Raw genomic sequence first — 13,365 nt, 5'->3', positions numbered from 1 at the left:
CGTTCCGTGTGCGCTCGTCTTATTACTTTTGTCTATGGCTGTCAATAACTCCGTGATGGTGTACGGTTCATCTAATGCCAGATTTTCCGGTCCCCCGTACTCTTCCGGTATCGGAAATTGCCCTCTCTCCATCTAGAGGTAGATCGCCTTGAGGTCTTCAATGAGCCTTTGGCCGTTGCCATCGTAAGCATTCAGAACTTTAGTGCGGTTGCGGTTGGGTGCGGTCTTGCTGCTCAATGGGGTGATCAGGTGTCTGAGCAGGCACTAGGTCTTGCGCGCCGACAGCTTTCCCTGCAGGCCGTCGAACGTACTCACCCAGTTCTCTCGGCACAGCTTGGTTGCGTATTCAGTGATCTGTTTGTTGAATATCGCGATGCGTTTGACGAGCTTCTTGTTTCGACGTTAACGCTTCCATCTTCGCGTGAGCGAGTGCCGCGCCGCCCACATGTGTGCCAGCTTGGCCTCGACGAAGGGCGTCTGCATCGTTGTCACTACTTCTTGAGTAAATCTGTCGAGCGCGATCTTTTCTTCTCTCGCCCATTCTACGTACATTTGATGTCTGCCGTCATCCGCGTTTTCTCCGGAGGTCTCGTTTCCTTCGTCCGTGTGCTTGCGCATTCGATCGCAGTCGGTGATCTGGGCTTTGCCGAGGGCCGCCCGGAACCTTCGTCCCTTGATCGTTATACTTATGATGCTGTGATCGGAGCCCAGGTTTGCGTCTTCGTTCCGCCAGGCTACTTCAAGGGAGCCCGCCATCCACGACAGGTCCGGTGTGGTGTTCCTGTTGACGCTGTTTCCCTTTCGAGTGACGACGCCTGGTTCATTAGGGAGCGCCATTTCTTGGTTCTCCATTGCCTTTGCAAGAGCCTTGCCTCGTTTCGATTGGTATTTGTAACTCCATGTAGTGTGAGGGGCGTTGAACTCACCTAGGACCAGGAGCGGCCTGTTCCCCGCCAACCTCTTCGCCGGGCTCACTGTTGTTCCAAAGTCGTACTGCCTTTGTGACGGCCTGCAGTATGCGTTCATCACAAACAGGCTTCCGGCACTGCCAATCGTCCTTGTGTGAACCTCGACCAGCGTGTGTGCGCAGCCCTTTTGCGCCGTGAGGTGCTGGGTGGCTGCTATGTTGTTGCGCAACAGTAACGCCGTCCCGCCTTCCGTCGGGTCCGTGTAGGTCAAGTATACCGGGAGTCTGGGTCTGCCGTGCGTCTCTTGCAACGCGATCATATCCGGTTTCTGGTCGAGCCCATTTATGTGAAGTTGTAACTCGGCATCCTTGGTGTGGATGCCCCTGCAATTCCATTGGTAAATGGTCGTTGTTCCCCCCGCCCGCCCCCCCCTCCCCCCGCGGATTTGCTTTTTACTGTTCGGCGTCTGCGTCATCTTCCTTTGCCGTTTTTATGCGACCGCGCCTGTACGCGATCGATTCCTTGACTTTATTGGCGCGTTCTTTCTTTAGCGCTGCGAACTTGTTCTTCACGGTTATCGTTGCTGCCTTCGCCACCAGTCGTTCGTGCTTGACTGACAGGGTCTTTATTTGACCTTCTAAGGCCTCTAGGCTGGCATTCATATTGCCGAGCTTCCCGTTTATTTGATTGATGGCTGCGAGAATCGCTGCCAGTTTGCCCCCTTGCGGCGGTTGCTGTTGTTGATGCGACGTCTGCGGTGCCGCTGTTGCCGTCTCGCAGTCAACGGTGGTTTCAGCGTCCATCACTTCTCGAACATTCAATGCTTCTTGCATGGGCTGCACCTCTCCTCTCCGCTCTTGGCGGGGCGAGGGGGGTCCCTCCACGGCACCTTGCGTTTCTCGTTGGCGTCCTCGGGTGCCATGCACGTTTTGGTTATTTTAGTCGCTGAGCTGCCGCTAGCTAGCGCATCTATATTACTCATGAGTGCTCTGATCTGCACGTTCTGTTCTTGAATCCGGGTGTTTTGCCTTTCGATTAGTCTTATAAGTTCTTTACATTCGCGGCACTCTTGACGTGTTGCGGCGTTTTGGTTAGAGGAGGGAGGTGGGGTAGGGTTGAGGGGTTGGAACTCTCTGTCATTCCCTAGAGCGACGGAAGACCTGTCGATCCAGCCCACCTTTTTCTCAGCGAGTATCCCTCGTTGATTGGAGTCGGCCCGGGTCCTCGATCTGGTCCGGGACCTCGAAAGGGATCCCCGGCGTCTTCCGCTCGAGCTTCGACTGCCTCCTTGCCCCATCGTCTCCCAGCGGCGGCCGTCCTTGGAGCCAGCCGATGGCGTCTGGTCAGCCCCGTTCGGGCCGCCCCGGGAACGGGATCTCGATCGTCGGCGGCTTTGGTGGCCGCCCTTGCGGGCCGGCGGTCTCGAACGGCTCCGCGAAGAGGTGCTGCGTTGGGGTCGCCCTGCAGGACCTCTTTCCTCTTGGTTGCTGTCGTCGTAGGCCCGGCGCCGCTCCCAGCACCGGTGCCGCACCACGTACGGCGTCTTAAATTTTGCCTTACAGGCCCGGTCGGCGATGAGATGCTTGCCGCCGCACAGGCCGCACTTGGGCACGCACGCATGCTCTTTGTCAGGGTTGGTGATTCCCCACCCCCGGCAGATGAGATTTTGGGGATTGGGGCACACGTCCATTCGGTGTCCGACGCGGCCGCACTGGTAGCAGACGTCGATCTGCTTGCGGTGCAAGGAACATTCAGCGAGCAGGTTCCCGTAACGCACGTAGTTCGGAACCTTGGGTCCCTCGAAGGCGATCACCACGGATCTGGTATTGCCAATCCGTTTCGCCTGCAACGCCGTCAGGTTGTGCTTGTGCATCACTAGGTCTTGAATTTCTTGGGCGGTGTCCTCTAGCGGGATGTCCCGTATCACTCCTTTAACGGTTCCGTGAGGCGCCGATTCGTAAGCGCTCACCTCGTGGGACGTCCATAGAATGTCGATGCGTTTCACCATGGCGTACTTGTCGGCATGCTCCCTCTTCGAGGTACTCACGACGATTATGTTCTGCTGATGGTTTGGACAAATAGTATCTTCTCTTGCTGCAGTTGCATCGACCTGGGCCTCCCCAGTAATCACTCGGCTTAATTCGACCCGGGCCATATCCCTCAATTGAAGCCCGCCGCGTGGCCGCATTACAACCTTCACGTCTTCGCGTCCTTGAACAGTTTGCCCTTGTTTACTCGCTTCATCCTGTGACGAAGGCTCTTGGCGGTGGTGCCATCGAGGTCATTGCCACGTCTGTTGCTGACGTCAGCCGCGGCTTCGGCGCCATCCTGGCTTGCGTGGTTCCTTTGCTTCGAATTCTCGCCGGCAGTTTTGCACCCCTCGGCTCTCGTGAGCTGATCCGGCGAAATTTCTTCGCCATCTACCTCATTTCTCATAGCGGTCGACATATTGGGTCATTGTCCGCTTGCTAAGTTAGCGATTGGCCTGTAATTGGCTGCGGCACGCTGCGGCACGCTGCGGCCTGAGGGTAGGCCTACCGCTTCCCTGGCCGAAGCCGAGGCCTGTGCGCGGACCTCGTAGGTCACATATTTGGCTCTAATTAGCGAAGAAATAGACCCCTACCTCGGAATTGGGTATCCCGGTGGTCCACCTACGTGCATACATCCGATCGATGCACTTTCATGAAAATCCGAGTTGAATAATCAGCACAATTAGGGAAAATTCAGAGAGCTGCCCTGGAAAACGTTCATTCAGCAATGCAATGGCTCATACCATTAAACCGAAGTACACATATGAAGTCTCTTGCGTGAAATTCGCCAAACGGTGAGGAATAAGCAGTAACATCACTTATGGGTGTCTACTGTAAAAGAACGACAGTTGTGCTCTTTGGCTGTTGAGTTTCGCTCTTATGTGGACAATTCGCCATAATTCATTTGGGTAAAAGAAATAATTCATTACGGTGCGTCTACTGGTTATATTTCCGGAAAGGGTTATGAGCTCCTCGGATGGCGTACTTCAAGTCATCCATTCGGCTCAATCGTACGTTGTTTGTTTTCGTTAACATAAATTAAAAGGTCGAATTTGCAAAATTATTCGTCTAATTTGCACCTCTAGTCCGAATATAATATGCGCCTCTGTGATAGAAGCAACAATGAGGAAATAACTTCATAATTGCATCTTCCGTTTCCTTGAGAACTTTCGAACGCATTTCATGAAACAATCGGTATACTACACCTTTGTCGCCTCTCCTTCAGCTACGCTACTTGCCTTCCTACAGTGCCCGACTTCGTCAAAATAAATACTTGGACCACGGCCGAGCTTCTGGGCAACGTGTTTCTGTGGTACCACGCCGACGGCGACGAGCCCAGCTGGCAGGTGGAAGACGTTCCTGAGGTGACAAGCGGTCGCTGGAAAGCGTGGAGGCGATACGAGGAAACGCTGAGCTGCCACATCCGGGACCTGTCCGAAAACGAGTCGGACGTGACGCACTTCAGCTACTTCCATGGACCCAACGTGCTGCTGCCGCCGGAGGAGTTCGCGAAAAACGCGGGCGACACCGGCTGGGGCCGCTTCTTCACACACCTATGGACGGCCAAGTGGTACACAAAGGACCACCGCTGCTGCGTCGACATTGCCGCCAAGATCCAAGTTCTTGGCCGGCGCCCACGCTTCTTCGACAACGTGACCAATCTGACGCTGCAGGGACCCGGGCTGCTTGTGGTGCGCGTCGAGTGTGACTTCGGCATCCAACTTACCGTGGTCGCAGTCACGCCGATGGGTCCATTCCGTATCCGCGTGGTGCACACCATCCACTACGAGCCCCGCGCAAGCTTGCTCTTCCGCTGGCTGGCAAGCATCATCTACACGAAATCCGTGAGTGCACTTCATCGTTCAAACCAACGCGCGAACATCCATCATTAACTGCAGCGGTGACAGGAAGACAAAGGACAGAAACGGAGCGACCGCACAGTGATCTGTGTGTTCGCCTCGTTCCTGCCATTTGTTTTCCTTCGCGCTGTAGTTAATAGGGAATCGACACCTGGTAACCCGGCTTTTAGTCTTTATGTCGACGCAAGACGAATAATTAAAGAAACTAATAATAGCTTTCTGGGTTTCCCGACGTATATGAAGAACCAGACTTAATTGCTGCTGGGAACACCTAATATCTTGGTTAAAAAAAAGAAAGTTGTTTTGGAAAAATTTAAATAAAGTAAATTATGGGTCTTACGCGGCATAACCACAATCTGATAATAAGGCACGCTGTAGTGGGAGACCCCGGATTACTTTTCATTACTCGAGGTTCTTTGAAGAGCAAATAAAGAAAAGGGAAGCTGGTAAGAAAGAAGCGACGCATAAAGCGGGAAAGACACACGGTCCGATTCGGTGTCCGATTCGGTATCCGACGCGCCGGAACAGCAGCCGGAATCGAGGTGTTTTTCCGTGCCGAAGCGCCGGATCAGACGTCCGGCGTGCGACAAACGGGGCAGATTTTCATCATCCGACAACCGCACCGTCGTTAGGCCGCAGCCAATGACAGCGCGGCTGGCATGTGACGTGCTCTGACGTTCCCTCCACGGAGGTGGCGCTGGCTGGCCGGTTTCTCGCCGTCTTTTAACGCGATAGCGTTAAGGAGCTCGTGTCGCAGAAAATCTGTATCGTCGGCGTCGGCGGCGTTGGCCGTGAGCGAAAAATCGCGGAAGGCAGGTTATAATTAAAACCAACTTGCTAGATGGGTTGGGTGGCAATCAAACCAGGGTCTCTGGAGTGTGAGACGGAGACGCTACCACTGAGCCATGAGTTGGATAGTTCAAAGCGGGACAAAAGCGCCTCTAGTGAATGCGGTGTTGCCTTAGAAACGTGCCGTAGAAAGTTATACTGCGGTGGATATCGGCAATTATAAGCATGTAAATTACAGAAGTCGCAGTTAAACGCGTAGCGAAGTGCGTTTCCGCTACATTTCTTCTGCGCTTGCCGCACAGGCAGAACCCTCTTGCGGCAAACACAGAAGACCCCTCCTCGCAATGTACGGCGCTACCCCGACAGGTGGCGCGCCACTCGACCGCTTCTCGCGGCCATGCGGGGACCGGTGCGGAAGCGAGTCGCGGCCCGGCTGTCCGTGCCGATCACGACGTTCGGCTCGCGTAGATCCTTTGTCCCTCAGACACACCGAGTTCTTTGGTTCGTTCCGCTTGTTCAGGCGCACGTTTAGTTGCGCGCCGAACGCTGCGTTGCTCGGCGCTCACCGCGTGATTGGTGGGTGCAAAGTCCGATGCGGGGCGCCTCGTAAGTGATCGCTGCGCTGTAGCGCATTGTCTTACACCCCTTGGCGGGTCGACGGGAACGCTATCGCGCTCCACACTTGAAGGCGACGCATAAGCGTCCTCCAATTTTTTTTGCTTGCCTGCTGCAGTTTGTTTCCGACACGAAATATTTTACAGTTCAGTAAAATTATCTCGAACGCGTGCCTCTTATGCAAAGCAGTGCCTAGTACACTAGCACTAAGCTACTAGCGAGATCGGGAGCCGCGACGCGAGGTATTTCGCGGTCAGACAGCACACAGCGACCGTCTGAGCGAGGCTACTCGCTTCGCTTGCACGTTTGCCCTTCGCAACGACTGCGTCCAGTAAACCAATTGTATTTAATTAAGGGCGACCTAAGTGCACAGTGTTGTTTTGGCAAAAATAAGCGCTCTTCGACAAGCTTGGGTTGGATTGCAAGTGCCGTCGGCCGCAGCGTCCGCCTAGCTAGGCCTATACCGGCCCTATCGCTGGCTGTTCGCGGAGCCGTCAGTGGACAGGCGCCGTCGTGAAGTGTTCTGTCACTTGCAGGGGCATAATTTTATTGACAGCGTTCGCGTAAAGCGAAGCAGTGTTGTGCAGAGTTGTTTATATTGCGTTTCTCGACGTGGATATGAATTCAAGCTGGGGGGGCTGGATGTTGGCGGGGCTTACGCGCCGCTCGATCTTTCGGATGCACGCACCATGTGCTTCGAATCGCCGTATGCCGCAAGCCGGAGCATTCAGCGCCGCACGTCGGATCCGATGCCGAATCGTACCGTGTCTCCTGCTTAAACGGCAGACCTGCGGCGACACCACCTCGAAGTTCCTGCAACAGCGCACCACGGCGTCATAGATTTTGACGGCGTCTGCACCGATTTGGTGAAGTTTTTATCGAGAGATATTAACTGCATTGTCTTCTAAAAGAACCTGCACAGTTTCGACAATGTTTATTGTGAAAAAACAGCTTAAATACGCTGACAAACTTTGAAATACGTGTGGTCACATTGAAGGCCCAGCGCTGGGGTTTGGGGGTGGAAAAAAAAGTGAACATTGGTCTTCATTTACTCTTTCAGTAATCAACGTGTTGCCTAGAAATGAATGTAAATTGACTTTTCGAAATATAATCGACCAGTCTAAATTCATCCGGCGTTTCCCTTTAAAAATGTGCGCCCAATGCACGGTATACACGAGCTATTTTTTGCATTCTACCGTCATCGGAATGCGGCCGCCGCGGCCGAGATCGAAGCTCCGACCTCGTGAACAACAGTGGAACGACATATACAGGGTGTGCCAACTATCATGCACGAAGGTTTAAAAATATGGAAATGCCATGTAACTCGACCGAACAGAGGTAATGTTGTTTGCCGTCGCTTGGAGATACCCAGATTATATCTTCTTGCATTCCGCCGAATTACATAGTTAGTCTCATTTAGTTAATCAAGTTCTCAAATAATATAATTAGATTAGAAGTGTCAGTGAGAAAAGTGTAGCGCAAGATGATGAAATCCCGGTACAGCTTTCTGTAGCTCAATACGTGCTACATAAAAGTGTTTTTCTGAGGGCGAAAGAAGCCCGCGAATACATGCGAAACTGCTACACGACTAGCCACTCGAGGCACTTTGCGTGTATTCGCGAGCTACTTTCAAGCTCGGAAAAACACTTTACCTAGCACGCATAGTAATCTCTAAAGCACAAAGGCTCTATCGCTAATAAGAGCTCGTCATTGCAACGGTTTCAGTATTTCAGCAGATTGGGTGCCACATACAAACTTGGACGAAACGCGTGGAGGGTAACAAAATAAGTGCTTGCGCACTAAGAACGATACTTTGCAACTACACCCCCACTGGGATTCGAATTCACATTCCTGCGTCAACGGGAAAGTGGAAGTGAGACAAGCTACCCACTGCGCTATTACGTAACATTCGCGCTTGATACTTTGCGCAAGGATTTGCGCACTATGCACCTTCTCTGAGAGGTAATAGTGTAGAAGACGAGCATGACGTTGAGTGTTTTGCAAAGAAGTTGTTCATGCCAATTTCATCTGTGAGAATCTAGCATCTCATCGAATCCTCTCTGCCATCATCTATGTTAGGCGTTGAATAATCATTGGTGTCCGTCAAGGCAACTTCAGGTTCCATTCTAAAGTTCAAGCTACCGTATTCTACCGTGAAATTTCTGCATCCTGAGTGCGTCAATCTACTGAGCTTCTACTTATTTCGTGGCCAATTTTCAACAGAAATTTATTTACAAATAGGTTTTCGCAAATTTGGTTTTCCCTACGCTGGTTAGTCATTCCCTCCCTCGGGGTGACTTCGCAGGACCCCAGCCACAAGGACGCCTTATAATTTTATCTGTGACACAAAACAACTAACATATTAAATTTCTGAGAGCGTCTATTGCTTCACTTTTAAAGAATAATACTCTCAAAATTCTTTAAACATCGTAGGAAGAATCAGTGGCTGTCATTCGTTTATCTCTCGCTAGAAATTACCCACACTCTTACTCATAAAATGAATATCACCGGCTTCGTGGCCAGTCGCCCATATAGAGGTAAGCGCCCTGAGAACTTGCGAACTACAACTTTTGCAATAAATAAGTTCAACGGCGGAGAAATCACTCTAGTCTGCTTATTTTTTCTTCGTTCTTCCTTCACTTTTTGTTTATGTGCGTGGACAAATTGTGTCATAAAGGGAATGTAACCTTAAGCGTTGATGTCAAGTTGAGCGTGCACAGCCGGCGGCCATCGAATTCGATGAAGCAGCTTAAGCATCGCTGGTATTCATAAAGCATCAATGGCACATTGAAGATCGAGCAACGGTTATCGCAACAATTCTAGAATAGACTACAAGCATCGTAGCAAGTATACCATAAGTCCATGTGCCCCTGTGGTCGACATGCAAGAGGCGCTTCTTCCCAGAGAGCGGTAGCATACAGCATACTAATTAACGAGAAAAAGAAAAATCGAGGGATTCTATTTTTTTTAGACACGCCCATATGAAGCCAGCAGTTACTGAAGCTAAGGAAAACCTATGGGAAGTCATTTGTTGTTTTTCATTGAAGTGTAGATATTTAAGGCAAAGGGTGACTAAAGTGGACGAAAAAACAACTTGCCTCCGGTGGAAGCCACAGCCTCTGCATTACGCGTGCGCTGCCTTATCACTGCCGCTACAGCTACGGCGGCGGATATTCACATTTCCGCATTCTTCGGTGCTTTGTATGCGTGCATGCAAGATGTAACCAGGGGAGCATTAACCAGCGCCAGTCATGGCCACGGCGGCGGATGTGGAACATTCTCTTGACCGTTCGATGATTGCGTCACGTAACCCGTGAGCTCTGGCAGCAGGCGGCTTCTCCTAAAATTACACTGAATTAAGCTCTACTGAAAGATGCACAATGAAATGAGCAATAATTAACAATCGTGGAGTTTACCAAATACTTCAAGTGTAAGGGTTGGTGTTTTATATTCAGTGCGTCAAGAGACGGCTGAAGACTACATATCCATGCAACTAGTTTTGTGTACCAAAAGATGCGCCGCACATCACCGGCATATCTAAACTAACTCGTTTCACCACCCTTATGCTTTAGCGCATTTTTAGTTCGGTGATGTCGATTCGACGTTGCCATGACATGCGCCGAACATTTCGTTGTTCTTTGTGAGATATAGTGCTATGTATAGAACCAGTAGTTTAACAGTTCTTGCCATCTGATCCTTTCTGCCTCACAGTTCGAAAGGGATCTGCTCGTGTGGAATCACAAGAAGATGCTGTTGAAGCCACCCTTCCAGAAAGGAGACAAGACTATTGCCGAATTTCGTAGGTGGTACAACCAATTCTACAGCCACAGTAGCCCCACGTGGCAGGATATTCGGTCTCGCACTCTGGAATGGTGAACGTCAACTTTTGCGGTGTTATAAAATACATCGTGCTTCTATGAGTTTTTCAGTTTGGTTATTCGTGTCTGCTCTTTTCCTACATTTACACTGTTTTGCTACAGTCAGCTATTATGTACAAGTCATGATCGCACGCGTGCCATATTTAGGTCTTGCTATGATCTTAGAGCACAACTCTTAGGCCCCCGTTCCAGTGGCGAGCGCCGACGTAACCACGCGAACCAGCACAGCGAAGGATGAAAGCGAACTCGGAGCGCAGCCGGGGATGGAAGACGCAAACAGCAAAGCCGAAAGGAGGGTGCAGTGGAACCATGAAGCGGAAAGCGGCGGAGAGTATGGCGAAAGCGTAATAAATCTGTAGTGCGGCGACGATGGCTACGAAATGGCGCCAGAGTAGTGCGCGCCATCTGGAAGGTCTATCGGCGACGGCGGCTGTGAATTACACCCACGCGTCACCCACGCGCTGGCTCTCGCCATCTCCAGATTAGCCAGGCAGTCACGCCGCACTTCGCGCCATAGCAACGGGCCACACAAAATAGGTTGTCCACGCTAGCCCATATACCGCGAAATGAAAACACGTTGCGCTCAAATTTCGCATTAGGAAGTAGCGCAATCCACAGGGATTTTTTTTTATTTTAAGAAACGCTGAACGAAGGACTAGAAGATTGCAGACTGGTGATTGAATATCAGGATGGCACGTCTTCAGATATATTTTTTTCGGTCGCCAGCAAACAAGCCAGAAAGCTTATTATTCGCGGAGACTTCAATGCGCCCCCCGCCACACCAGCCTAGGGGTACTAAACAGAAACCCCAAAAAGCCGCCGGCTTGCCTATCATGATTCTTCCTCATTTATCCTGCTGATAGAACCTGACACACCAACCAGAATAGGTAGCAAGATAAGCAGGGATACCTGCCACGACCTAACAATGATGAAAGGGTTAACTCAATGCTTCTGGAAAGCCCAATGGAACACCTGGGCAGAGACCGCAGCACCTTAGCCACTGAAGTCGAAGTGGCGGCGACACGCACCCCAGAACGTGTAATCAAAATAAAAAGCTAGGATAGTTTCCCGCACAAAATATCCAAGTCTGAACAACATGACACGACCTCCCTGCACGAGTGGGCACAAGAGCTACAAGCAGATTTTAAAGCTTTCACCAAGCAACTTAGTGCAACAACGGAGAAAGCGCATATGGACAGACATCTGCTCCACCTCTGGGAGGCGCGAGGAGACCTGACCAAATGACGAAAGAGGCAGCGGCAGAACCGCAGGAGGAAAAAGAAACCGCACGGGTCACAGCAGAAATGGAATACGCCACCATCATAAATAAGAACTATTGGTACAACCTCTGTGACCGCCTTAAGTGCAGACTTAGCACGCCCTTAAACGTGCTCCTTCGTACGAGCACTGCCTAGCCAAACGCACACAAAAACGCTCACAACACCATCCGTACTATCCTCCACAAAGAACAAATGGATGATGACGCTGTGACCACTGTCTACATTACAATTTATCTTGTATTGTCAACCAGTTACGTATAGCTATAGCGGATGAAGGCATACAGGTCCCTTGACTAACATAACCATTTCACGAGCGGGTGAGTGCGGGACATGTCTGCCAAGAAGTTTCCGCCAAAGCGTTTTGTCGTGCTTACCCAATGGAGTTGAACGCATTTCTTTTTGCATTTCACAGCCATGACAAAATACGGATAACCACGTAAAGACATACCAGAATAAATGAAATTAAATATTTAAAGCTTCAACAATATTTAATTTTGTCAAATTTGACCGCGCCGTGATCTCGCCGAGTGGGGAAGTAGGGCACCAAATTTTACACTTGACTCATAAATAAGCCAACACAAAGTGAAAGTAAGAAAAATCACTCCTGCTTCAAAAGTGATGTGATGTTAGCCGAAAGAAAAGTGTAACTAGTGGATGAAGTGTTTACAGAAAGCATCTCTAGTGTGTCGACTCCACCGAACTGTCGAGTTCTAATTTATCGCTGCTTTTTTCCCGTTAATTACTTGCAATTAGCTGCAACACGAGCATGACAGCTGCTAACAAAAGTTGTGCAAAATCATTGCCTGCCTTCTGTAAGCCAACAATCAGACAAACAGCAAATCAGGTGCTCAGTCGCCACCTCAATTTCTTTAACAGTTGATGTTATATTATCCTTGCCACGAGGGTGAATGATAGGGAAGCATAGGGAAAAGAAAAATGAGCTCGTGTGTTCACCAACAGCTCACCAATCTGCTGTTCATTCTTTCTCTGCACGTGAACCAATTGATGTTCAAGCATTAAGAGTAATTGGTCATGTTAAGATTGAACTGCTCAATAAACCACGAAGTCATGCGCAAAAAAATCGACATTGTGCAGCAGTGTCAAACGTGAGATCATTCAGATATATCAGAAAGAGTAGGGGCCCAAGGACGGACCTCTGGGAACACCTGAAAGAACTGGAGCCATTATAATTTAGAGTCGCCTATTTGAACATATTGTTGGCGTTGCGTTAGGTAAGAGTCAATCCACTGCAGGATACGCTCATTTCTGAAGACATACTATAGTTTTAATATCATTTTGCAATGCGACACGAGGTCAAAGCCTTTTCCAAAGTCTAGACAGATTTTGTCGACCTGGCAACCATTATCAAGAACTGCAAACAAATCGTGAGTAATGTATAGTAACTTGGTCACTGTGGAAAGGCCGCGCCTGAATTGATGCTGACTGGTTAAGAAAAATATCGTTGCCTTCCAAGAACTGCTTAAGTTTGAAAAGAAAATGTCCTAATATCTTGCTAGCTGTGCACAATAAGGACACCGAGCGATAAGTATAGTTACTGTGAGCTTATCCCCGGTTTTATGTACCGGTATAATTTTACCTATATATAATCGGCAGAAATTTCCCCCTTCTGCAAACTTTCCCTAAATATAATATAAAGATACTCAGCACACCACTCCGCGTATCTAAACAAAAATTTATTTAGAATTTCGCCGCGTCTCAAAGTTTTCCTAATGTCTAGATTCAACAGTGCCGAAAAACATACCTTCGTCACCGTTTAGTAGCTCGGAAAGTTCATACCTGGGTGCGTGGCTGAATTTTGTGCCCTTATCGGTACCACACAAAAGAAAAACGGACGAAAAGTACTCATTGTATTCCGTTGATATGCAGGTTGGGTCAGTAACGTCCTTATCGTGCATTCTCAAGTGATTCCTTCTCTGTGTCATTTGAAGCCAAGACTTTCTCGGATCGGTTGAAATAACGTCGCGCATTTTGACTTTAAAGAAAGT

At 49.8% G+C, this 13,365-nt stretch overlaps 1 protein-coding gene across 1 annotated transcript in view; it reads left to right on the top strand.

The window, feature by feature from the left end:
* Positions 1-10,087, top strand: part of LOC142572022 (cholesterol 7-desaturase nvd-like) — a 76,668-nt gene extending 66,581 nt beyond the window's left edge. The window contains exons 3-4 of the mRNA XM_075680819.1: positions 4,187-4,782; positions 9,913-10,087. Coding sequence (XP_075536934.1) covers positions 4,187-4,782; positions 9,913-10,077 — 761 coding nt within the window. The 3' untranslated portion in view covers positions 10,078-10,087. The remainder of the gene's footprint in view (positions 1-4,186; positions 4,783-9,912) is intronic.
* Positions 10,088-13,365: the final 3,278 nt, after the last annotated feature.

Source organism: Dermacentor variabilis, chromosome 1 (assembly GCF_050947875.1).
Source record: "Dermacentor variabilis isolate Ectoservices chromosome 1, ASM5094787v1, whole genome shotgun sequence".
Classification (NCBI taxonomy): Eukaryota; Metazoa; Arthropoda; class Arachnida; order Ixodida; family Ixodidae; genus Dermacentor; species Dermacentor variabilis.
The sequence above is the reverse complement of the archived record's forward strand: the minus strand, read 5'-3'. Positions and strand labels throughout refer to the sequence as shown.